The sequence below is a fragment of the Podarcis muralis genome, chromosome 7, assembly GCF_964188315.1.
Source record: "Podarcis muralis chromosome 7, rPodMur119.hap1.1, whole genome shotgun sequence".
Classification (NCBI taxonomy): Eukaryota; Metazoa; Chordata; class Lepidosauria; order Squamata; family Lacertidae; genus Podarcis; species Podarcis muralis.
Window position 1 is genome coordinate 55,463,629 of NC_135661.1, and position 25,914 is coordinate 55,489,542.

General features: G+C 44.8%; 2 protein-coding genes across 2 annotated transcripts in view; one reads left to right on the forward strand and one right to left on the reverse strand.

Moving 5' to 3' along the window:
* PEPD (peptidase D) overlaps positions 1-11,571 on the forward strand; it is a 129,478-nt gene extending 117,907 nt beyond the window's left edge. The window contains exons 13-15 of the mRNA XM_028739347.2: positions 5,010-5,194; positions 6,952-7,143; positions 10,798-11,571. Coding sequence (XP_028595180.1) covers positions 5,010-5,194; positions 6,952-7,143; positions 10,798-10,938 — 518 coding nt within the window. The 3' untranslated portion in view covers positions 10,939-11,571. The remainder of the gene's footprint in view (positions 1-5,009; positions 5,195-6,951; positions 7,144-10,797) is intronic.
* A 1,553-nt stretch (positions 11,572-13,124) lies between these two features.
* CEBPG (CCAAT enhancer binding protein gamma) lies at positions 13,125-24,277 on the reverse strand. The gene is made up of 2 exons (XM_028739345.2): positions 24,141-24,277; positions 13,125-16,095 (listed from the first exon to the last, which is right to left on the reverse strand). Exon 2 carries the CDS (start codon positions 15,983-15,985, stop codon positions 15,533-15,535), a length of 453 nt encoding a protein of 150 aa, XP_028595178.1. The 5' UTR covers positions 15,986-16,095; positions 24,141-24,277; the 3' UTR covers positions 13,125-15,532.
* Positions 24,278-25,914: the final 1,637 nt, after the last annotated feature.

Below are 25,914 nucleotides of genomic sequence, written 5' to 3' on the forward strand. Positions count from 1 at the left end.
CGTCTGCCCTCTAGCGGCGCCGGCCGTTCTACACAGGAAACCTCCACTTTACACATATTCCTACAGATACAACCGGCCCTTTGAGGGTGACCAAACTGCTGATGCGGCCCCCGATGAATTTGAGTTTGACACCCCTGCTGTACTCTGACAGAAAGGATGACAGCTGAGGGAGGAGCCTTCTGGAGTTGGTATTTTAGCAGAGTCAGCGGCAGGGCCCCTGCAGTACCACCTCGCTCCTTCTCCTGCAGCCTGAAAGTCATGTTGAAATCTGCCTTCACTGTGCTAGCCCTCTGTAATGCTGAATGGCTTCTGATGCCGTAATCTCTTTGCTAACTAATCCATATTCCTGTGTCAAGCGCAGTTACCTTGTTTGCCCAAGGCTACGGTCAACGTTGTGGCAGTCAAGCAGTCCTTGTTATAGCCGCAGAGAGAGAGAGGGAGAGCTGAGTGAGGAGACCCTAGAAGGTGTGTTATGTCCAGGCCCATCACGCTTCCATCGATGCTCAGGAAGAAGCAGAGGAACCATAGTGAGCCATGCTCATTGGGTGAGAAGGTCATCTATTGGTTCACTGACCTACATCGCACCGTATCTCATTTGGCAGTGAATTAAGAATGAAGCAGACGCCTCATCAGCAGATTTCCCCTTTGGACAGACGTCTCATGCGACAGCGGTCCAAAGTCCAAGGGTTCTCCAATCAGACTATGTAAACCTGGCCCTCGAATGGCTGACAGCTGGCTGGCTGGCTGATGAACCTCCCAGTATTGGGGAGCAGGTTGCATTTTCCAAGGTTCCAGGTGGGTCGGGGGGTGGGTGGATCTATTAGCAGCCCAGTGGAGAGCAGTTCACTCAAACCTGGGGAGCATTTCACCAATGTTAGACAGTGTGGTGTAGTGGTTAGAGCAGCCTTTGCCAGCACACCTTAACCTGAAAGAAGTGTGTAGTATGGAGACTAAGGATTTGCCTCTGCTGCCTCTGACCATCTCAGGTGCCCTATGCAAAGTGGGGAATTGGGGGGGGGCAGCAAACGCCTGACCACACCACCCTCTGGAGCCTGCTCTTTTTCAAAGGAGTATCTGCGGATGATTCCTTTAGTCACCGGGAACGCAGGCAGTTAAGAAGATTTTTCCTTGTGAGAGTATCCTGTGCCTTGGGAGAGGGGGATTAGTCTTATAAGGGGCCTAAAATTGCTTCTCTGATTAAAGCTGAATATTCCTGAGTTGCATGCAAAAATAATGAAGAGTTTTCTCTGACTTTAGGACCCTGAACCTTTTAATTTAGAGGGGTGGATGGGTTTGGTGGGAAGGATGAAAAATCTGACATCTCTCAGAGCATAATATATTAATGCGTCTCTGAGCACCTCCTTAATGAAAATGGGTAGCCAGTAAAAGGAAAGGAGATGTGCAACTTCTGCAAAGTCTTTTTGGCCTCAGCCTAACTTTTAATATGCCATCAGGGCCTCTCATGTAAAAAGCTGATGTTAATTAGACCCTCTTCTGAATTCTTCTCAAGTTCTGGTCTGCAAAGTTTTTTATTTTTTTCGGGGGTGGGGGGAGGCTCTCAAGGAACTCTTCTTTTCCAGGGTGATGCCAGCTCCAGTCACTGGGATTCTTTGATCATACGTTCAATTTCAGCACCAAAGTGCAACTTCATTTTGTCAAGATCAAAGCAAACTGAGCCAGACTTGGGCCAGCTTCCTCATTTCTTAGCATTGTGTGATATATGGGAGCTTAATGAGATCCCCCAAAAAACCTTCCTCTGATTTCCACACTTTTAGCCAAATTATTAGTACATGTGAAAAGGATCAAGGGGTGTTAGTAGACCACAGCCTTAGCATGAGTCAACAGTGTGATGCAGCAGCAAAAAAAAGTTATTGCAGTTCTAGGCTGCATCAACGGAACTCTAGTGTCTAGTTCAAGGGAAATGATAGTGCCACTCTATTCTGCCTTGGTCAGGCCAGACCTGGAATCCATTTCTGGGCACTAAATTTCTGGGCACTAAATGTGTCCATTTCTGGGCACTACAGTTTAAGAAGGATATTGACAAGCTGGAACATGTGCAAAGGAGGGTGACCAAGATGATAAAGGGCCTGGAAACCAAGCCTTATGAGGAACAGTCGGGGGAATTTGGGTATGTTTAGCCTGGTAAATAGGAGACCGGAGGTTTTTAAACAGAGGTTGGGCTGTCAAATTTTATTTAGCTATGATTCCTGCATTGCCCGGGGTTGAACTAGATGACCCTTAGGTGCATCCCAACTCTACAAGTCTATGATTCTGCAATTTCCAAAGGTATGTGGGTGAGGGGCCTCTGCCTCTCTGCATAATAGGAGTAGACAGAGCCTCCCCTCTCAGATGAAGTCATTGCCCCACAGTCTTCATTCTCAGGTGCTCCCTTTATATATGTAAAAAAAGTATTGATTCCAAAATAGCTAACATCCTAGAAACCTTCCATACGGACACCTACATACTGTTTTCAGTAAGTTTTATTGTGTCTATGTAATGGGTTTTTTGTTGCATTTATTTATTCATTTGATAAAACTATTTATATATTGCTATTCTTAAAAAAAATCAGAGCAGTTTACAACAGCTGTACATTAAACTAAACAACAAAACAAATATGAAAATGTGAAAATCAGAAACCAGCTAACTTTAAACAGTTTAAAGGACTACCTTGGAAGATGCTGAACTCTCCTTCCTTTGAGGTTTTAAAACAGAGGTTGGGTGGCCGTCTGTCAAGGATTCTTTAGCTGCTATTCCTGCCATTGCTGGGGGATGGACTACATGACCCTTGGTGGTCCCTTCCAGCTCTGTGATTCTTTGGGTGTTGAACTGCTGTGTTGCCCACACCACACACCGAAAAAAAAGGATAATCTGTTAACTGGCCTTTATTCCAGAGAGGTAGGACAAGGGTAATTTTTATTGGTGCTGAGCTAGGGGAGTGTTCCTCCCTTCTGATTATTTTCAGCACATTGTGTGTGTGTTTCCTTTTTTAAAAAAGTTAACATAATTCAGACAAGATATACCCCCATCCCCCAAGGCTTTCTCCCCCACTGAAGGGGGTAAAGCAAATGTAAACTGGGAGGGCCTCTTGGATGCAAAAACTGCTGACTCGTACACGAGTGTGCCAAATCCGAACAAGGAAAGCGTTAGCTGCTAAACCTTCACCCCAGTTACCTTAGTTTGGCAAACGGTCCTGTTGGGAGTGACTCAACGCCCCATAGTGGGGGGCGGGGGCGGGGAAGGGAGCAGCATGACGGCAGCCAGTGCGAAAGATGCACTGCAAAACTGTGCAGTGCCTGCCACCAAGGGAGCAATGTGCTATGTGTCACTGCAGCTCATTTCAAAGTAGTCAACCAGCAGATTTCAGAGTGCCTTTGTCGGATAAGTATCACGGTTCTTGAGGTTTTGGTTAAATGGTCAGTTGGCCAAATGAAGTTTGCTCTGGGTAGGGAGAAGGGTGTCGGCTGCTGAGACGGGCATCAGTCAGAGGGAAAGTGATGGGCAGCCAGCCAGAACTGCAGATATTCCAAGCTGCTCACTGCAGAGAAAGGAAGCTTACAGGTGTGGACATTTTGTTACACATCTGTACTGCAGGCCAGTCAAAAGTCTTCCTGCCACTTGGCAGGATGATGCTCTGGGGTGAAAGACCTCAACCCAGGGGCATTTGGGGGAATCTGAATAGCCTCAGGGAGATGGAGAGCAAACAGGGAGGGATGGAAGGTGGACCCATTAGTGTTGATAGCCTTTGCCAACCCGGTAGACTCCAGATATTCTGGACTAACTATAGCTCCCATCAGCCTCAGCTGGCATTGCTGTGCTCCCATCAGCCCCAGCATCATGCATAGAGCTCTGCTGGCTGGGGCTGAAGGGAGTTGCAATCCAAAACATTTGAAGGGCTCCACATTGGGAATAGCTGGCCTGGACATTCACAAAACGGGCTGTGTTCGTTCAAATGACTTGAGAGGAAAGAAGTGAGTGAGTGGGTGATCTATTTGAATCTTAAATAAGAAGATCAGTCTTCCAAATACAATATAAAACACATAACAAAAGTGATGATAGCTTTGCGGATTTGCTAGTGTTTATGGATCGGGGTTGGGTAGGGAGATGTCTCCTGCTGGGCAGTGAGAATTCAGGTGGAGGGGAAAAATTGTTCTCCACAAGGTTGGGCTGGGCTGGGCAAGCAGATAGGCCTGTTGGCTTGAGAGAGGATGTGAGATTTCTGTGCTCCCTCAAACGAGGGGTTGGCTGAGTTGTGGAGGTGAGAGTGGGTGAGGGAAAGACTTCATTAAATTGTGAACCCTCTGGGGAAATTAGCAGGAAGATGGACACACAGAAAAACTCAAACAATTATTCTTTCTTAGGATGAGGAATAAGTCATGTGCCGGTGGCATTAATTCGCTTAGTCATCTGATTTATTGCTTTGGTATCCTTGCATCCTTTCTTGGAGGCAGTATTTGTGATGTGTCCCTTATGTTGCCCTTCCTGGAACCCTGTGGGTCACGTTTGATTGAAAGGATCGTCTCTGGCCCAAGTGCTCCTAGTGAGCTTTATGCCCTGGTCTCCCAAGTCCAATGTAGAATTGGATCCATCATTCCCAAGTCATGTGTGGGGCACATTAACACCCCACAAAGACTGTGAAGGTGCTGTTGCATTAATTAGTTGTTCGTGTGGGACATCTTAAAGCATTAGTGAGGGACCCTTGGCCCTCTTGGGACCCCAATTCCCATCAGCCCCAGCCAGCAGGAATGATAGGAGTTGTAGTTCAGCAACATCTGGAGGGCCAAAGATCCTTTTACTTTAAAGGGAAAAATGCTATATGTCTTTTTCCCCCGTTTTTCTTTTGTTTGTTTGCTGAGTAACATTTGTAGTAAAATGTATTAAAATGAAAACTCTGGCATTGGGTGGGTGCACCTCTGCTGCTATGTCCCCCCACCCTGGTTTTCTATTTAAAAGAGGGGGATGAGCATCTAAATAATAGTTAATGGCAGCCATTTTTCTCTGCTCCCCTCAAGGAGTCTCCTGGCCTGACATGCACCGTCTGGCCGACCGAATCCATCTGGAAGAGCTCACAAAAATTGGCATCCTCCGAGGCAACGTTGATGACATGGTGAAGGTTCATCTGGGCGCGTTATTTATGCCCCACGGGCTTGGACACCTCCTTGGGATCGACGTGCATGATGTGGGAGGCTACCCAGAGGTCAGTATCGGAGCGTCTCCAAGGGTGCCAGTTAAATCACCAGGATTGCAAAAGGGAGTCAAAAGATCTGGAAACAATCAAGTCGGCATGCCTCTGTCCCCCTTCTTCCACGTGTCCCACCACCTCCAAACAGCTGTCTGTGTTTACTTGTTTATGCAAACATGCATAGTGCTTTGCCAGCCCATTATCGGGCTTTAAAATCCTATCGTTGAATCCACAAACTAAAAAAAACGTAAGCAACAGCCACAAATTAATTGCAGAACCTGCCAGAAGGCAACCCCCAAGCAAGGCAGGAAAGTCAGATCACTGTTTCTCCAGGGATGGAGAATAGTCTTTCAGCTCAAGAGCCACATACCACCTTCTGGGAAGCCTCCCCAGAGCCAGAGGCAGAAATGGACAGAGCAACGAATGTCAATTCTGCCTTTGTACAGTAAGCTAGTTTCTACACAATGTATACCCTGCTCTGTCCTCCACCCAGGCAAGCAAAAGCAAGGGCTCAAGGACACAACCAAGCAAAAAAGCACACAGGGAGGGTGCAAATGGGTGCAGGAGATGCTCCAAAGATCCAGTGGAGAGGCCTGGAGGGCCACACTTATCCCTCAAGGGCCTGTGGTTTTTACAACCCCTGTTCTGAAGCCTTGCTGGGAAAGGTCATATCCTTGCAAGTGTTTTGAAGAGGGAGAGTCAGCCAGATGGGCTTCCCAGAGGAGGAATTCCCAAAGACGTAACTACCTGCTTCCATGTACCAAGGCGTATGTGAGATTGCAGACTTAGAGCTGGAGAAGCAGCCTTTTCCATGCCCCTTCCTAGGTCCTCTCTTCAAGGGCTTTGCCAGTTGCCACCCTTCGTTTTACACACACACACACACACACACACACACACCCCAATTCTGCCCTGCTTTCTTTAGAGAATGAAGTCAGTGGAACGCAGGCCAACTGATTCTGGGGCAGGGGGAGCAGTAATTGCATTCCCTCCTTCTGCACTCTTCTGGGGATCCTGCCTTTGCATTGGCCCGGCCCCGCCTTCATATCCAGTTAGTAGAAATTGATCATTCATCACTGGGAAACGCTTATGAGCGATGGACCCAAGAGAACCTGGTTGTGTTTGGTTTTGTGTTCCAAGCATCTTCAAGTTTATTTTTCAGATTAAAAAAGGCTGGTGGCCCAGGGGTCCAGCCGCTAATTTAATCCTTTCCGGATCATGGACTTCATTAATCCACGAGATTAGGCACTCTTAGCTCTTCAATGTATTCCTGGGTGGGATGCGGCTGGGAGCCCAAGGGGCAGCGAGGAAATTAGACATGCTCCTTCTCATCCTCGCTGGGCATTTCCCACCACCTCTGTTCATCCGAACAGTTCAGGCCTTGGATGTGTGGGTGTCAAACAGCCGCAGCTAGTTTTTCTTCCTGTTAAATGTTAGGAACGTTTTAAGTGGGAAAAGAAATGCTATTCTGCCGGTAAAGAAATGAGAGAAGCACGACAGACTGTGTCTGAACACAATGGTCCAATTTAACCATATCAGGGTGAATGTGTATTTATTTCATTTATATCCCACCTTTTCCTCCCAAGTTGCTCAAGGTGGAGTAAATAGTTCTCCGTTTCCTGTTTCATCGTCACAACAACCTGTGAGGGAGGTTAGGCTAAGAGACAGCGACTGGCCCAAGGTCACCCAATGAGCTTCATGGCTGAGTTGGGATTCGAACCCTGCTCTCCCAGGTTCTGGTTGAACACTCTAACCATTATGCCGCACTTTTCCAGGGTGTGGAACGCATTGACCTTCCGGGGCTGCGGAGCCTGCGAACTGCCCGCCTCCTTGTCCAAGGCATGGTGCTGACGGTGGAGCCTGGCATCTACTTCATCGACCACCTCTTGGACCAGGCCCTGGCTGACCCTGCCCAGGCTTGCTTCATCAATAACGAAGTCCTGTCACGCTTTCGGGGTTTTGGAGGGGTGAGTTACTTGCTTTTAGCGCCTCTTAGGGCAGAGATCTCTGCCACTGGATGTCTTGCCTCGCGTGGAGAGGGAACTTGCAGCCTTAGGTACTGTGCAAAGCTTACAGCAGTCCTTCAGGCTAATCCTTCGGCTGCCATTGCACCCACATCACAGACAGGGATCCTGAGACAGAAAGTGTGTTTTCAAAAACGTATGTCTGAGGTGTGATTTGAACCAGGGGTGTCTGGATTCATAGCTCAGCTTCTTAGCCACTGGGCTTTGCTGGGTATCTGAATGGATCAGTTACTCAGTATGTTTTCCTCCTGACACAAGCAACTGTTGTAGCAGAATCTCTCATTCCTAGGCCTCCCATAGCAGGAGATTTCAACATCACGGGCACCAGTTTCATGGATAAAGTGCCTTTGGCCCATTGTGTCCCAAATAGCAGAGTTTCTTCTGCAATTAAGGTTCAAAGTAAATTTTACTTTAATTGCATGGTTAGCAACCATGGAAGGGGAGTGAAAAAAGAAAACACATCAGTATGAGGGGGGAGTCATCCAGACCACAGCCCATCCCCCCTCAGTGGCAGTCCTGGGGAGGGGGAATGTGGGAGCCTCCCCCACAAACCAGTTAGCCACCCCTTCCTTCACCTTAGGTTACAGGGTCAGCCAAAGGAGACCCTCCATTGTGAAAATACACGTACAGGGAGGCCCATGTGGAGACGGATGAATCTTCAAGTTGCCCATGATCCTAAGCATTGAAGGACTTTAAAGGGTACTATGACTGGTACTTGGAACTGGACCCATTTTCTGAAGGAATTCAACAATTTCTGCCAAACTGTGGGAAACATCCAAGAGTTGGTACTCAATTATATTCAGAATGGAATATTTCCTCATTTTGTGCAGCCTTGATACTACCTGGGAGCAGAATGTAGCATTGCAGGAATGGGGTGGACCTGCAATAAATGAGCCCACAGAGAAGGAAAGTGTTCCCCCTGCCTGAATTCCCCCCCCCCAATGATTTCACCCCGTCAAAGGAAATGGAGAATTCAGGCCCCTTTGCTGAAGCTGAGTTCCTCTCGCTACCTTTATACACCGAAGCTCCCTTGTTCCCTTAACAGCCAGCTCTCTGAGTCACTCGGTCCTGGCTTTGGCCTCAGCGCTTTGTAAGCCCTGTGTGCAGAGCATACAATCTTATCAAGCCGTGTGGGACTTTACCTTCTGCTGCTGGATTCTCTCCCCCCGCTGGGTTGGAGAGGTCATCTTTGCTTTGCACTGTTCTTTCTTTATCAGCGCATGCAGGCCAGCCAGGATCCGAGGGCCTGACACCCTCCTCTCTTTTTTAAATGCAACTTTTGACGTACCAGCTAATTCTGCAGCGTCAGCCTGAAGGGTGAGAGGCCTGGTGTGAAGGCATGGAGGAAGAGGTGGGGGCTTGCTATGGGGCATGGGAGGCTGGGAGGAGGGCTGGCCCAAGGATATTGGTGCTCCAAGAAGCCGTGTTGCAGCAGGAGAGGTCAGGGAGCCCCCAGCAGGCTGTGCGGCTGGAACAACTGAGGTGCACCTCGTGGGCTGCGCATAGCTGCATCACTGTGGTTGATAGGAGCGAGTGTGGCTTGATTGCATCTTCCACAGCTTTAACTTGAGCTGCTGGTTGAAATTGCACGCAGGGTTTCCCCAGCACGAAACCTCTCTTACTTGCTTACCAGGCAAGGTCCTCTTGGCACACTAGCTCTGGAAGAGTAAGGATGCTCACACAGGGACAGTTCCAAGGGTTTGAGCATGCACATTTTTGTGTGCATGCATAACCCTTGGAACCGAGGGCCTATGTAAGATGTGATTGTACTGTAATCTCTGGCTTCTCCCTGAGGCTGCTTAGGTCATTGGGCTCGTGAGCAGAGGCAGCCAGGAATTGTTTGAGGGATGTGCTTTAAAAATAAGAGGCAAGATACCTAACAGAACTATATAACCCATGACAGGGCCTGTAACCTGTGCCTTTATAGTTTTCTTGGGGATTCACTTGTGTTAAAATGCTTGCAATAAATTGCAGTTAAGAGTTTAATTTTTAAAAAAGTCAGCCCCGCCAACTCTTGCTTCTACGTAAATTTCTACAATTTTGAAACTGCATTTGTGCAATTTTGCAGGGGTAAGACATTTTTCACAGGTGCAAATCTGTCCACAGTGCATGTTGTCTAAGAGGATTGCAGTCAACCCCAAGTTTTGTGTCTGCTGGCCGTCATTTCTTCCATGGGACCTAGCAGTTTACATCAGCCGAAAAAGCCCTATTAAATATGGCTACTTTTGTGGCTTGCCTGTTGCCATTGTGCTATCAGAAGAAGCAGGCCTTGAGAAATTGCCTTCTCTTTGGGGCAATGAATATGTCTCTTTCAGGAAGGTTTTGAGCAGGAAACGTAGAGGAAACCAGACAGCTGTCACCCTCCTGGGTGTGAATTCTGGAAAGTTTATTTAATTCAGTTCTGTAATACACTTAAATTAATGTCAAATAAAGAAGATAATCTGGCAAATACCTCTTTGAACGCTTTAATAGGGCTCGATGACTCACTCTGTTTGAACAAATGGATTATTTTGCAAGCAGGAGGACAAATGTTAAACTAGCATTATTTTTAGATTAAAATGCCCAGAGGTCAGAAACAATTAAAGCGCTTGTATGGTGGGAGTCACTGGGTTTTGTGTTCCTTTGGATTTGACACCTTGCTAAAATTGCTTTTATTGCAGCTTGGAGACTTACCTTTCTTTCTGATAAGATAAGGGATAATGACTTGAGTCTGCATATTTAACTGGCAGAGAAGGTTAGAACAGAACAGAAAATGGTCCGGCCTTTTCATGCGCACCCAGTGAAAATGGGAAAGGTTTCAAAGTTCTTGGTAACACTATCAGCTGTAAGACATCCGCTGTCATGGTTCATTTTTTTAAAGAGAGAGAGACAGTCAGAGAGCATTAAATTGGTGAACAGAGCTTCACAAATCTGCAGTGAAGCAGAGCAAGATGAAGATCTGGATTCTTGAGTAATGGTCTGCAAAGAGGGAGTGTGCTGGATCTGGCTGAGGGGTGGGAGATGGTGTGAGGAGGATGTGCCCATGTTGAGCAGTTTATGGAGGCGAAGTGGGAGGGGTCCTCTGTCCTACGTAGGTTTTGCCAGAGCCGCAGCAAGTCTTCCCACATTCGGCTCTCAGGGGTTTTGTTCAGCGTTGCACCTCCATGCCAGCACATTAGATAAGCCATGCTGCCACATACCCCTTTCCTCCCTGGCTGATGTGAGAGGCACAAAATGCTTGTGCCATGACCCGTTTGGAAGAAACAGGTGCACAAGTGAGAGGGAGCAAAGGACTGTGAGCTGACATATCCAATTGATTTCATTGTGACAGCTGGAGGGACTGAATACGGCTCTCCCTCCCCAGATGATCAACAGTATTGAACTACCTGAGAAGGGGCATAGGCTCCAGTTCCTCAATGTGGGCTCTTACCTTGGAAAGAAAAGCATATCCAGAATGTTACATGCATTTTATGGTGGCATAGAAAGGGAAGGGGAATCTATAGCTCTGTAGTTGTTTTGAGCTCCCAAAGTCATCCTCTCCAACTGGGTGGGCCTCGTGCAAGCCAGGCCATTGCTCCCTTCTTCCTGAGTGCTCAACCAGATGCTTGTTTTTCCCAGGTACGAATTGAGGACGACATTGCTGTGACAGCTAATGGGATGGAGCTGCTGACCTGCGTCCCCCGGACTGTGGAGGAGATTGAATCATTTATGGCTGAAGCTCATGGGGTCACCAAATCCTTTGCTTCCGCCTCTGTGTAACCGCTAGGATATTGGTTCCCCTCTTGCTGGCACTGCAGCATCTAAGGAAATGTGTCCAGTTTTGCAGGTGCTACAGTGGGGTAAAGCAGCTACTTTATGGCAAAGGGAAAAGCCCTTCATCACGTGCCAAATGAAAAAATATTGTAAGCGACAATGCCTTAAGCTGATCATAGCCTTAGCCTAACCGTTTCTTGCTTCTCTGCAAGCAGTCCAACCCTACTGATTCAAAGGATCTTTTTGAATGATGGACATAGCCCCTGCTTGGAAGACTTTGTAATCTTAAACCTAATTTTTAAACAGATGACAAATTTCTCTTCTGATTTAAGGCAGATCATTATACAGTGGTATCTCTGGATGCGAACGGGATCCGTCCTGGAGCCCCGTTCGCATCCTGAAATGAACACAACCCGCATCTGCGCATTCGCAAGTCGCAGCTTCCGCACATGTGTGACATCATTTTGAGCGTCTGCGCATGCGCGAGCAGCAAAACCCGGAAGTAACGCGCTCTGTTACTTCTGGGTCGCCGCGGAGCACAACCCGAAGCTACTTCAACCCAAGATATGACTGTATTGGCCTAATATAATGTACTATTGGCCTAATAAATGCAGAAATAAAAACTTTGCCTTAAAACCACTACTTCCATTTCTTTCTCTGGAATTCTCTTTCCAGTACTGCGGAAGGCTGGGCTGCCAACTATTTTTTTCCAGTTATTCCTCTTAAGATCAATATTTGCTGTTCTGGGGCAAGTTAATTACACCATCTGTGGTCCCCTAACACTGAACACATTGGAGCTAATATAGACCTATCGACAGCAACCTTTGTAGGCCTCTTCTTTGGAGGGTCCAAGGTGGGGCCTTTAAATTTTGAAATTTTTGAGTCTTTAAATTTTGGGGAACACTTCCTCTGGTAACTCAGGAAATTATGCCAATGGGGAAAGGACTTTCTCTCACACACTCACCATGTGTACTGTACTCAGAAGTTGTCCCGCTGAATTTAATGAGGTTTACTCCCAGGTACATGAAGTCATGAGTGCAGCCTCTAGCTAGCCTGATTTCACAGTTCAGCATGAACTTACGTCATTCTGTTCCATCAGCCCAAGCATCAGCGAGGGAGTGTTTAGCACCCTGTCAACACTTTGGTTTATAGGAATTACTCCTTCACTCAGTTGTAATGTTATTTAATCACACAGGTGTCCTTTTTATTGCAGCATTTTATTTCATAAACAGGTATTTGATTCAGAATATGGTTATATGTATATGTCTCCTGAAACATAATGCTTAAGATAATTTATCTTCCCATATACATAAAAATGTAAAGGCGTCAATACGCATCCCCTATTGGAGGATATGTAGTGCCCCATTACAATCCTGGATTTGCATGAAGGGAGGAGAGGAAAGAGAAGGCAGGTTGCAAGACCTCAAAGGAAAATTGTAGTTTTAAACTACAATTTTTAAGCAGAAATTTGAATAAAGCAGGGATGGGGTAAAAACAGGGAGAAAGTGGTGATTTTTTTTTAATGGCAGAGGAGTGGGTAGGGAGAGTGGCAGATTAAAGCAAGGTTAGAGTACAGCTAGAGGGGTGTTAGGAAAGGCTTTTTGGTGTTAACTTCTGTACATGGGGAAGTTGACAAAAGGAGAGGAAGGAAACTTGGAATCAAGGTGAAAACGGTACAAAGCAAGGCTACAGAAGACAAGGGGCATCTGAAAATTTGGTGCAAGGTGAAAAGCATGTTTAGTAGTTGTATGGGCTGGGAAGGGGAAGCTCTGGGGTGGGGTTAGTGTGGAGTGTGGCACAACCCTTAGTAATAAGTAAGCAACAACTTGCTTGCAGCCACCCAATCAGCTTCCTAGCCAAACAGGACTCCAAAATGCAGCATTCTGTCCATTTTACACTACACTGGCTTCCAAAGTGAGAGCTCCTTTCTATGTCATGTATATGTGAAGAAAAAGATGAGGCATGGACCTGCTCTGTTTGCTTCTAGACAGATATTGTGTTCTCCTAGCTTTTGATCTTGTAAGTAGCGGCTCATGCATACTGAACAAGATTTCTAGTAAGACCAAGAAAGTAATCTGCTAACCTGCTCCCCTCCCTGCTCCATCAAGCACTGAATCTTCCCCACCAGCTACTTTACTTGGCCTTCTGTGACTAGCCCTTTCAAGAGAAATTTCCACAAGTACACACGAGCATGATTTTGTAAAGTTTTTTTTTAATTATTCTTGTCTATCATCACTGAGTTCTTGACTCAGTCTTTCTAAATACATGTACAACACAATGACTGCAAAGGAAGGGGAGGTATAAAAGTATTTTTTGCTAATCCAATATGCAAACATACTATGAATGAAAATAGTTGAGGGAAAATAAATTAAAGGTTATATCAACTTCCCTGCTCTTTTTAATGTGTTAAGTTTCCTATACACCACAAAGATAAAATAAGGGGGCTTATCACCAGCACTGGAAAAGTATATATAAAAAACTAAGGTTCTCCACCCACCCACCCACCCTCAAAGGAATGCCAATAAGCAAGGAATTAATTTTGTGGACCCTGTTACAAGGCTTGTTTTTTGAAAAAGTCCTGGCTGCAGAATCACCAACTAATTTGGGTCACGGGGCAGTGAACAGCCAGGTCAACTAACCTTGTATCAAAGGCCAGTGCTTCATGTTTCTTTCAGCCCCAGTTAATTAGTATGAAGCTCCCTTGCATCTTGACAGCAGTGCAGTTCGAGTACAGTGGTACCTCGCAAGACGAATGCCTCGCAAGACAAAAAACTTGCTAGACGAAAGGGTTTTTTGTTTTTTGAGCTGCTTCGCAAGACGATTTTCCCTATGGGCTTGCTTCGCAAGACGGAAACGTCTTGCAAGTTTGTTTCCTTTTTCTTAACACCGTTAATACAGTTGCGACTTGACTTCGAGGAGCAACTCATAGAACGCGGTGTGGTAGCCTTTTTTTGAGGTTTTTAAAGACTTTGGTGATTTTTGAAGCTTTTCCAAAACTTTCCCGACACCGTGCTTCGCAAGACGAAAAAAATCACAAGACAACAAAACTCGCGGAACGAATTAATTTCGTCTTGCGAGGCACCACTGTATTAGGATGTAGAAGTCCCTGGATAAAGGAGGTCAGGGGGTTTGAAATGCCCATCTCATTTAGTTTTTGAATGGCCCTCCTTCTGCACAACCCTTTATCACAAACCAGTCTCCTGCACTTACCATTCATTGCCATTTGTCACAAAAGGGGCAGCGAGGCACAATACTTGTCAGGCCCCAAGCTCCTACATTGTCATCAGCTGCAAACCTCAGACAGGGCAATCCATATTTAAATATACACCATTTCCCTGTGAAGTCATTCCCTTCTACACACAGTGATGGGAACTGAAGAGAGTGATCTTGAAATCCACTCCTAAGGCTGACAGAACTCTTCAAGCCCACTGGCACTACCAGCTACCTTGGCCTCGTCAATGCTGACAACTGCTCTGGTCCTCTCAGCCAAAGACTTATATGGAGGGACAAGATTTCTCACAATGCCAGAAAGGCTGACACTGTCAGGGCGTTGTAGGTGATTAAAATGGTGATCAGCTTGCAGCTAGGCAATGCTACTTCACTCCCACTGTTGGTGGCAATGTTAGGGAGAGGCTTGGACCTGCATTCAGACCACAGACTAATAATGCCTGACAAGCCTACAAAATGTGGTCATCACCTGAGCCTTAGCAAGCCTTACTGTTTCTGAGGCACTGTTACTGAACATAACCCATAAGACTATGGGAGCTGTATCCAGCAAGGCTTTATGCTACATGTTTGAAACATCCCACCCTGACAATCAAAAACAGGTTGCTTCAGTGAACCTCACGCCACAAAAAATAAGCAATGAAGAAATAAATATGCTTTAAACCAGCTTTTGCACCAATCATTTTAAAATAAGTCAATTTCTACACTTGGTATTTGATTGTTTCAGTGACCCTGCTGAAAAAAACCTGTGTTGATTTAATCACAAATCACAACTTAATAGCAGTTGTAAATCTCTATGATTCTGCATATCAACACACTTTAGATTGTCCATACTTCAGATTATGACTGTTAAGGGTCGTAGCAGGCACCACCTCAGAAAGAGGCTTCCTTCCTGCAAAAGTGGAGTGCAGGAGAGGGGATGACCCTTATGTGTCACCTGCCATTTCAAACAAGATTTCTGAAAGTTGTTATACTAAAAACATTTAAGAACTGCAGCCCAATTAATCAGCACAATTTAAACCACTCAGAATACATTAAACAACTAATCATTTAATTATAGTTGCCCAAGTACTGCGGGCCAATGTTTACTGATGTAAATTTTGGGGGTGTTTGTTCATTTTTATCATTTCATTTAGTCAAAAATGCCAGAGCAGAAAATACATTAACACTTAATGAAAAACAAATACTTAGTAATAAACAGTTTGCAGTTTACTTGAAACAACCTTTCAGTGTTAAGCCTACTATTTAGAAAAACAGAACAAGCCACAAAATGACAGATGTTACAAAGTTTAGAGAAGTTTCTCTGCTGCTGCACCTGGCTTGTGTAAGGAGGGCTGTGTCCATACTGTTCTGCCCATGAGCTGAGAAAGGGCACCTATTGTCCAGAGCCATCTGAATTTGTGGCAGTGCTTTCTGTGCCAAGAGGTTGCACACTGTCTGTGAAGTTGTGAGCGTGTTCAAGAAACAAGTCTTTGAGTACACTCAGTTCCTTTGTCAGGAGCTTGATTTTAGCCTCCAAGCGTTCATTCTCCTCTTTGAGCTGGTTGACCCTCTGCAGAGTATCCTGGGCCTTCTGCTTGCTTTTCAAACGACTCTTTTTCACCGCCATGTTGTTGCGCTCCCTGCGCTGGCGGTACTCATCACTGTTTCTATCAATTGTGGAATTCTTCTTGCCCTGCTTACTGGGAGGCGTAGCTTTGCCTCCACCTCCAGGACTAATAGGCACCAACTGAGGAACCTGCTGCAACCCACTCGCTTGTGCTTGGGTGTAGATGACACTTACTCCGTTGCTTTCTGCAGTTGTGTTCTGCTGTGATGTCTTGCTCATTTGGACAGGCTCTTCTTTAAACCCACAGTATGATTTATTAGAGAAAGTAAGGTGTTCTAGATTGCCAGGATGTTTCTTAAATCTTCACGTGGATCAATCACAAGTTAAACCTAGAATGAAAAAGAAAGTGTTGGGAAATTTCCAATGGCACACCCATAGAATTGTCTTTGTCATCTGCATTAGAAGACTGCATAGAAAAAACACATAGGGGATTCTTCATGCAAATAAGTTGCATCCTTTCCCAACTCCAGTATGCCAATCACCAACCATGAGCCAACCTCAATGCCTTAATCTTGATTTTTATTTTTTTTACAAAAATCAACTTAGGGATATGTGATGTCCCCTGGAACCCTTTATCATCAAATTTCACCTTAAATGAAGCAAATTGGGGGGGGGGGGTTATTCCTCATTCAAAAAAACCCCAAACCAGTTCAAATGGAAACAAAAACAGATCTGATAAAAAATAAATAATGAGTTTTCCGAAGTGGGTCCTGAACAGCCCCGTTTCTTGTGTAGGAAAGTTGCACAGACTACACCCTCTACCAAAAATCTTCAGCTTTGTTAGACTTGTGACCCAAGTTCAACATGCAGTAGCTCAAGAACTTTAATGTTTCTCAAATACATGCCACTGTTTGAACTGTAACCCAGTTGTGAATTCCAATGCACATCCTGTAGACCAGTGTTATAAGAAAAATTCTGGCATTACAGGCAAAACTGCCAGCCACGCTACTTTGGCGACTAGCTTAGATGGCTTTAAAAGGAGATCTGACAGAGGCCAAGCCTATCAATGGCTACTAGACCAGGTGCTTCAAAGGCACTGTGTTTTTGAATACTAATTGTTAGGGGTTAAGAATGCAGAAGGGCTACTGTCCTGCTTCCCAGAACCAAGATGCTGAACTAGATGGACTTGTAGCCTGATCCAGCCAGACAACTCTTCTAGGGAATGTGGTTGTGCAAGTGTGACAGACAATGATGGTGTGTTGTATTTTTAAAATTCTTCAGTCTGAGCACTCCTGCACTATGCCACACAAAGGTGTCAAATAGTCGTGGAGCCTTTTAAAAACAGAACACAGTCCAGGATGATAACAACCTTCCAGCACAGCAAGTGTTCTACTATTTTAAGTTATTTAAATTATTTGAAAACCTAAGTCTCCCTGATTTATTTAAAACAACAACAGGGAATCAAATAGTAAAAAAAGTCCCCATCTTCTGTACCTTGTACAGGAATATTGTACATGCACGTCCTGCTATCTGAATGCTCGCTATCTGAAAATTCACTTATCCACACATAAAGAATTACACCCAAACTTTGCTATACATTTTGCAGATTCACATATCCAAACAGCCAACTTTCTTGTTTATTTGTGCTTTGCTGGTCAGCAGCAGTCATGGAAAGAGGGAGTGAAAAGATAACGGACCTATCCCACATTAGAAATATTTCCATAACAAATAATGGAAATTGTGGACTTCTTAATGCAAACATTCGCCTAACTAATGATTCCCAGGGAATGCATTGTGTTCGGTAAGCCAGATCTGCTTGTACTTGGTGTGCTGTGTACTCAGCAGCAGAAGTTGCATTACAGAGGGAAGGAGTGTCCAATACTACAGCTTACAAAAGATCACAGCAGTACAGGGATACTATAGTCTTTACTCCAAATGTATTTCGAGACTAGGGTTCTGTACTCACTTTTCAGATATTGCAACAAATATTGTTTTGCACAGCCCTATTGGACATCTCTCTCCTTTTCCAATACTTTAGAATTCTTAATTTAACAGATCACTGTTACTATTCATATTCATCTATGTATGTATGTGTCGGCACACATACACAAACAATTAGATGTCCATCAAGTAACTAATTTAGCAGAAAAAGCAAAAAATGCTGTGCAATCCATCAAACACTTGGATGAGAGTACTATTTTGCTCAATGAACCTTACTTCTGAATAGATATACAGAAGATTATGTTGCAAGACAGTCTTGAAGTCTTTGGATATTAGCAAATTTGCATTTGAATTATTCTGCTTTAAGGGCATAGGTTGATGTTCTTGACAGGCATGCAGATGTATGTATATGTACACAATGAAGAATATGGTGTTACTATAGACTGGTAGTTTCAGAATTACAGTTGCCAAAACATGTCTGGACTCTGGAATAAATGCAGTTTTTATTTCTATGCCTTTTGCTGAGAGCCTTTACAGCTATTTGACTTGCCTTATTGCCTCACCCTTAGGCAACCTCCCGGCAACATGCCTGGATGTATTGAGCTATCATAAAGACATCCCTAGTGGACAAATGTCTAGCCAGGTCTTAAAAGCTTCCAATTTCACAACCCTGTCTTGGCAACTGGTCTTACTGTCTAACATTTGCTCTACATTTGCTGTACTTTTAGACACACTTTGCTCAAATCTTTCCAGGTTGAAATGAATACAGGAGTCATGCAAACAAGTATATTTACTCACTTGTAAGTGAGTACAGAGGCTTTTCTTTTCTATCTCCATAATGTCTCCATATATACCTAGTGCAGCTCCTGTACCACCACTTCCCAGGGGCTATTATGAAAAGGATAGCAGGGGCTCGTCTGTTCAGCGCTATGCTGCTAAGGGATTCATAATGCTTTGGCAATGTAATAGCCAAGAAGGCCCCCATCCTCCTCCCAACCATGGACTATTCTCACACTAATGTGTGGATTCTCACAGCCATTCTGCTAGTCCAGGTTTGGGCAAAAGTCCAGGGCTCATGACACTCACCAGAGGGCAAGAACATGCCCTCAGTGGCAAGTGAAAGTCACAAAGCCTGTGCATCATGAAAGCTTAAAGTACACAAATTTATATTCCAAGCAATGTAGGGGCAGCTGCATATGTGATTCACAAGTGCAGATAAGCCAACAATGAACTTTTTATTTTCAAAATTCTGCCTAATGTTTGGATTTTACGTATGTTTAATGCTTGAACCTTTAATTATTATGAACTACCATACTGAAATGTGCACTTTCATAACAGGAGGTAAGCAAGGAATTACATCCCTAAATATATAGATTCATGGAATTGTAGAATTGCAAGGGACTCCAAGAATCATCTAGTCCAACCCCCCTGCAATGCAAGAATCACAACTTAACATGACATATGGCCATCCAACAATGCTTAAAAACCTCCAAGGAAAGAGAGTCCACTACCATCCAAGGGAATCTTTTCCACTGTCAAGCAGCTCTTACTGTCAGAAAATCCTTCCTAATATTTAGTCGGAAATTCAGTATCTCATCCAAATATTGCAATTTCTAATTATTTCTCTCTAATACATAGAATGAATTACCGTATTTTTTGCTCTATTAGACTCACTTTTTCCCTCCTAAAAAGTAAGGGGAAATGTGTGTGCGTCTTATGGAACGAATGCAGGCTGCGCAGCTATCACAGAAGCCAGAACAGCAAGAGGAATTGCTGTTTTCACTGCGCAGCGATCCCTCTTGCTGTTCTGGCTTCTGAGATTCAGAATATTTTTTTTCTTGTTTTCCTCCTCCAAAAACTAGGCGCGTCTTGTGGTCTGGTGCATCTTATAGAGCAAAATATACGGTATTTGCATCCTGGGCTGCCAAATGCCCTTATTACATTCACTCTTTGCCTCTTAGACAAACATGGCTCTATAAAACACATAGTAAATACAACAATCAGCTTCAATAACACACTTAAATCATAAAAGCTGTCCTTAAAAAAGGAAATAAAAAGAAAGGACCTGACCCGCCTTCTAAATGCAATGAGTAAGGTAGCCGGCCAAATCTTTTTTTGGGAAGGTGTCACACAGAGAGGTTGCCATTGCAAAAGGCCCACAACTTCCACTGGCTCCAGTCTAGTTTTCTTCTTTTCAGATACACTGCTTTGAGCAGGGGCCCTAGACCTTGGGAAATAAAATTAACCTCCTTTTTTTGTATTAAAAAAAAACCACCCATGTGATGCCAGAGCAGGATACATTCATAAAATGTAAAAGCAAAATCTACAACAAGTCAAAAGAGATAAAAACAGCCAGTCAGCTTACAGCACAAATATCCAAAACTTGTCCAGGTAATTAAATCTCAAAAAGGCCTGCAGGAAATTGTAAGTTTTCAACTGGCATGCAAACATTTTCCCATTATTCTGTTATACATTTGATATTTTTATTCAGTATACAGGGATGCTATAATCTGTAATATAGGGATAAAATATTGGAAACCTAGAGAAATTTGGCTACAGAGGAATCTAGCCAAAGCAAATTAAACATAGGAATGTCAATGCCAAAAGCATATAACCCTTTGAAGGTTTAACAGACCAACACCGAGGCTGAAATCCTATGCACACCTACCTAGGAGTTGAGTAGACATGCATAGAACTGCACTGTAAGGCAACAACTTAAAAAACACAAGCAAGGAGTGACCAACTCCCAAAATAATTTGTCAGGATGGACAAACAGCAGAGCCTCTTTCCTTCAGTTTAAGTGAAGAAACCTCTTGGGTATAAAGTTTAATGACAGAGCCAAGATGTTTAAGTACATCAGCAAGAGGGCAATACTGCCATCACCCGATACCCAAAGCCAGATAAGGTATTTTCAGAATAGAACACTGAGCCGCATTTGCCTTGCTGCAATTGTAAAGAAAAGAGTAGGATGCACCCAAAAGGTGTGGTCGTATTATGTTGGAAGTTTTCCCCACAGCACTGTCCCCATGGAAACTGAAGGCTGAACAGAGTAATGAGGAAGACACATAAAAAGAGATGCCCTTTCTTTCTTGTAAAATGAATGCTGCTGTGAGGAGTTCTGGACCTTACACTCTGGAAAAAGCTCTTCAAGAGCATAATCCAAATACACAGAGGCAGATTTCCAGCTACCTTGTTAACTCATAATTGCAACACTTGCTTCCTCTTGCTCAAATTAGCCTCTTAGAAAGGTATAAGCAGGCACAACCATTTGTTACAAGGAAGTAGCCAAGGCAGATTTCAAGTTCATTTCCTTATTACAGCAACATTATTTTTAAAAATCCAACTTATACTTCAATGGTGTGTCGTTTACAGTTTATTTTAGCATAATTTTCAGACCAAGCTGCTAAAGTTTTTTGTTTGAAAAATTAAAGAAAATACTGAAGTTAAAGATGGGAATAAGGGAGGCGGGGAGAGACAGAATCCGAAAAACTGAATAAAGCAGAAATGCTGAGTGTCTTAAACCAGCTTCTAATGAGAAAACCCCCTGGGATGGCCACACAAGAGGATAAAGCAATTTTCTGATATTGTCTGCAAGAAAAACATACTAGCATAACTGGTCCTACATCAGTATCATAAGAACAGATTTAAGATAAACATTTACACCAATTTAAAAGAAAAGGTATGCAAGCAGTTATAGTAAGCCTGCTTTTGCCACTCAGCACAGTAGTCTTAATGGTGTACTGAAGCATCAGATAATGCAGACGTATCTATTTCTTTTACCAAGTCTGTAGAGTGTAGGCTATGAACTGGACGTAAGGTTTGCAAGTGATCCAGGTAGTTTTCACGGAGGGGAATATGCTCTGGATACTAGTTTGATGGGCACCTTTCAAATGACTGTGGCCCAAGAAGTCCACCAATAACACAACAAATGTTACAGAAATACACAATAAAACCATCAATACAAATAAATATATATATACAGAAAGCCATTCCTTTTCCTTCTTGCACATCTCTCCACTCAACACCTCTCAGTCTCCTGGCTCTTAATCAGGACTCCAGCCATCCACCCTATCTCTCAATAGCTATGGTTGCCGCAGTTATCTACAGTGATGATGTTGTGAGGGTGATGAAGAACAGCATATGGCACTTGAGATAAACTGTGCATGCTGAAGATAGGAAGTGAGCTAATTCCCAGCAAATGACACAAGTGCAGTAGAAGTCCTGAGCCTCAGGTTTGCCACAGAGCATCCCATGCCTACTGCCACCTTTTGTTTTATTCTTATTGAAGTCTAGTAACAGAAAAGAGGGGTATACATTTTTAAAAACAATCAAAACATAATAAAATGCAAGAAAGAGAAATATCCACAGCAGCAGATGATCTCAAGTCAGCCTCCCCACAAAAAACATGTTTTCCCCAAGATAGCAGGACATATATAATGGGGCCAGCCAGACCTGTTTCCCTGGGGTATCACACCCTGTCATACTCAGCTACTTCACTCTAGTTGGCAGGAGAATATTGAGAAATAATAATATTGATTAGGATACATGGCAGAAAGGATATGGGAGTCAGGTAAAGGTGCTCTCTTGCTCCTTTAGCATCTATACCTGTTGCTAAAAGCTCCATCCCACCAACCCTAGCTGGCTAATACCATGGCTGCCTCACTGGAACAGGGCTCTCCATTTTTTTGTGAGAACTGAATATTGCTCTCTAAGCCTTTAAACAGCACCAATACTAATGAAAGAGGGAAGCCATACCATGTATCCTGAGTGGCAGATCTTAATACATTTAAAAGATACATACATCTTAATACATTTGGAAACACAGAGGTTTCCAAAAGTGTAAGACCTGAGACACATACAGGGAAAAGTCACAACTTCCCTCAGAATCTATAGGACTTGTATGCACAACATGGATTTTATTTTATAGAGCAGACTTCCCCAGGCTGGTGCTCTCCAGATGTCCTGGATTACAACTTCCATCATCCCCAGCTAGCACTGCCATGCTGGCTGGAGCTAATGAAATCGTAATCCAAAATGTCTGGAGGATATCAGGTTGGGGACAGTATTTTAGCAATGCATTAGTTGGGCATAGGATTTTAGCAATGCAAGTTATTTCAAAGATCACTGGCTGCAGACTCCCTGGCAGAAAAAGCAGCTAGTTTTGAAACCAATAATGTTATAATAATCCTAGAATACATGCCAAAAAAATTTTAATTACTTTTTTTACGTTTCCCCTAACTTGGGCAACAGTTTTCACTTTTGCCTTCATCTAACCACAGATAGGAGCCCTAGCCTCAATGCTCAGTGTCCTTACATGTTGAACAACTCTTTATCAACATGACAATTATCATTTCCTGAAAGTCCTGAGAGCACAGAGGAGGTGCATAGGCTGACCTACGAACAGCAAAGCCCAGACTTGTGCCGATGTGTACGGAAACTGAAACGTGGAGAAGAGAGAATTGTGGGAAACACTTGTGATCGCTCTTCTGTTAAGTTCGCCCTGAGCTGGATTTGTTTCTTGTGGGTTTAAAAAAAAAAGAGAAGGCTCGCCTCAACACAAGTAGGGGCAAGGAACGAGCGGCCCAAACCAGCTGCATTCGGAATCAAATGTCCTGGGAGCTTCTCTAAAAAAACAGAACAGGTTATTAAGGGAAGCCTGCAGCCTTGCAGCTCAGAGCCTGGAAAGAAGGTGCAGCCTAAGAAAGACCCTTCAGGCAGGCTAAGAAGGGTGGACTCAGGCACTCTCTCGCTCTCTCTCCCGCTCCCTCCCTCCCCTGGGGGATTTCCCATGTGCCAAGACATGACCTCATCTCAGCAGGGACGAAGGCAGAGTTGCTCGAAGGTTGCATCATACTTCGGAGAGAGAGAGAGACGCGCTCCAGACACGCGCTCCTCGGCACGGCCGGCGGGTCCCCCTCCGTGGGGAAGCCACGCGCCTCTCGCCCCGGCTATGGGGCACAGATGCTCCTACCTTAGAGTCCCCCCTAACCTTCCAGCCCCCGCTCCCCACTCCCTCCTGCCCCATACAGAAAAACATGGGAAACTCTCCCCCCTCCACACCACGAACCCCCCTCCTCTTTACCCCACATCACTATTACCACCACCACCACCCCACACACACCACCTCACACGTTTCTGGGCCTTCGCGAGCCACTGTGACAACTCCCTGCTCTGCGGTCGGCCCTATATTGGTGAAGTAAATATACACATATAAACAAACAAACACATTCCTTGGGAGGGGGAGCTCTCACCCCTCTAGCCGCGTTTGGCACCGCCCCCAATCTGCCCCATAGGCGCCTCCCCAACCCCTTTTCCGTCCCGTTTATAAATCCCCACAACAAGTGGGGGGAGGGTGATAGAAGCCTTCCTGAGGGGAGGGGGGACCTCTCGCGTCTCCTTCTTCCCGCCATGCCTGCCCCCCATGCCCCCTTTTCCTCCTGCCCCATAGGGAAGGAAGACGTTGTCCCCGGCCCCGCCCAGTCTCGTGCCGTACCTGGCCCAGGTATCGATCCGGGGGGCTGCGCGGGGAGGGGGGGAGGCGCGAGCCCGGCCAGGCCCGACTCGCTTTTTCTCTTTCTCTCTCTCGATTCTTTCCAAACGCGGGGAGGGGGGGGCAAGAGAGGGAGAGAGGCGATTGCGAAACCCGACCCAACCAATCAGGCTTCGGGCTACCTCAGAGTTGAAGCGGCCCCTTTAATCGGATTGGCAGCTACCCTGACCAATAGGAGATCGCGTTCCCAGGGACTGCCATCCCCAGGCTTCAATCCGAGACCTTAGTGCTTGGAGTGGCAGGTTCTGAAGCCAATCATATACATTGCCTCGTGTTTTTTTTCTTGTGTAAAAGAAGTAGGCGGGATGGTTGAAGGTGTTCGGAATTCTTTTACGTTTTTTTTTATCCTTTCCTGTACCCAACACCCCTTCAAAGGCAACTTTTGAAGTAACTTTCAATCTAAAAGTGTTCCTGGATGTATCCTATAGGCCCTCAGTCGTACTTCCTAATGGGGCCTAACTATTGGCGTTAGAAGGTCTAGATTCAGGTAGAACAATCTAGAGTTCGCGGTGGACTGACGAGATGGGCAAGTTTGCTGATGGTGGTTAAACCAGGATGGTTAAGACAAAAAGGGGTTGCGAAGAGCTCCAAAAGCACCTCTCCAAGCTGGCTGAACGGACAGAAAAATAGCAAATGCAATTCAATGTAAAAAAATAAATAAATTGCATAAACTGATGCACATTTGGGGCAAAAAAAAATCATAATAATCTCAATTTCACATATACTGAAAAAACAAAAAAAAATCCTTCCAGTAGCACCTTAAAGACCAACTAAGTTAGTTCTTGGTATGAGCTTTCGTGTGCATGCACACTTCTTCTTTGTTTTGACTATGGCAGACCAACACGGCTACCCATCTGCAACTCACATATACTGTTCGCTCATGGGCCTGACCAGGAATGATACCTTGGGGTTGTAATGTGTAGCAGGAACCCCCCCACCCCAATCATTCTGCTTGTACAAACTTCACACACACACACACTCACACACTACATACGCCACATTTCTGTTATAAATTCATAGAAAATCAACCATACATCGGATTTGCCCTGTTCCATTTTTATTTTACTCCATATGACAAGAACTAACAAAGGGGGGTGACTTATTCCTGGTCAGCCATAATCCCTCCACCATCTCAGCACATCTGCAGGAGCCCTGCCCAGATGATCCCAGACAGAAGACAATCAAAATCACAAAGAACTTGCATATGGGAGTGGATTCAGCATGGACTGAAACAAAGGACAATGATCAGATCTTCCCTCAGGGGGCAGGAAACTGCCAACTCCCCTTTGTCTCCTGGAAGTGACTCATGGGGAGGGGGGAAAGGAGGAACCAGCCAGGTGACAAGACACTCAGGTTACCACCAACTCCTCCCTCAACCCCTCCTTTCTGTAATGTATGCATGATGTTTCTGGGGGTGGGCTTGACCTAGAGGAGGGGAATTTCAAAAGTTTTTATAAGACCTGGCACACTATTTTTCTGGGTCTTTCCTCTCACCTGCGAGTGAGGGGAGCACCCTGTCGCGACAGTCTTTCTTCAATAAAGACCAGGCCTACAGGCTGCTGATTTGCTTCAATTTGCTCTGGTTGGTGTTTTTATTTTTGTCCAAGGGAGCCCTCAGATTTTCCTGCAACAAATGGATACATTGATTAAGATGGTGATCCAGCATGTGGCAGCACTGCCTTAGTACTGGACTATGTACTGGACTAAGACCTGGGAA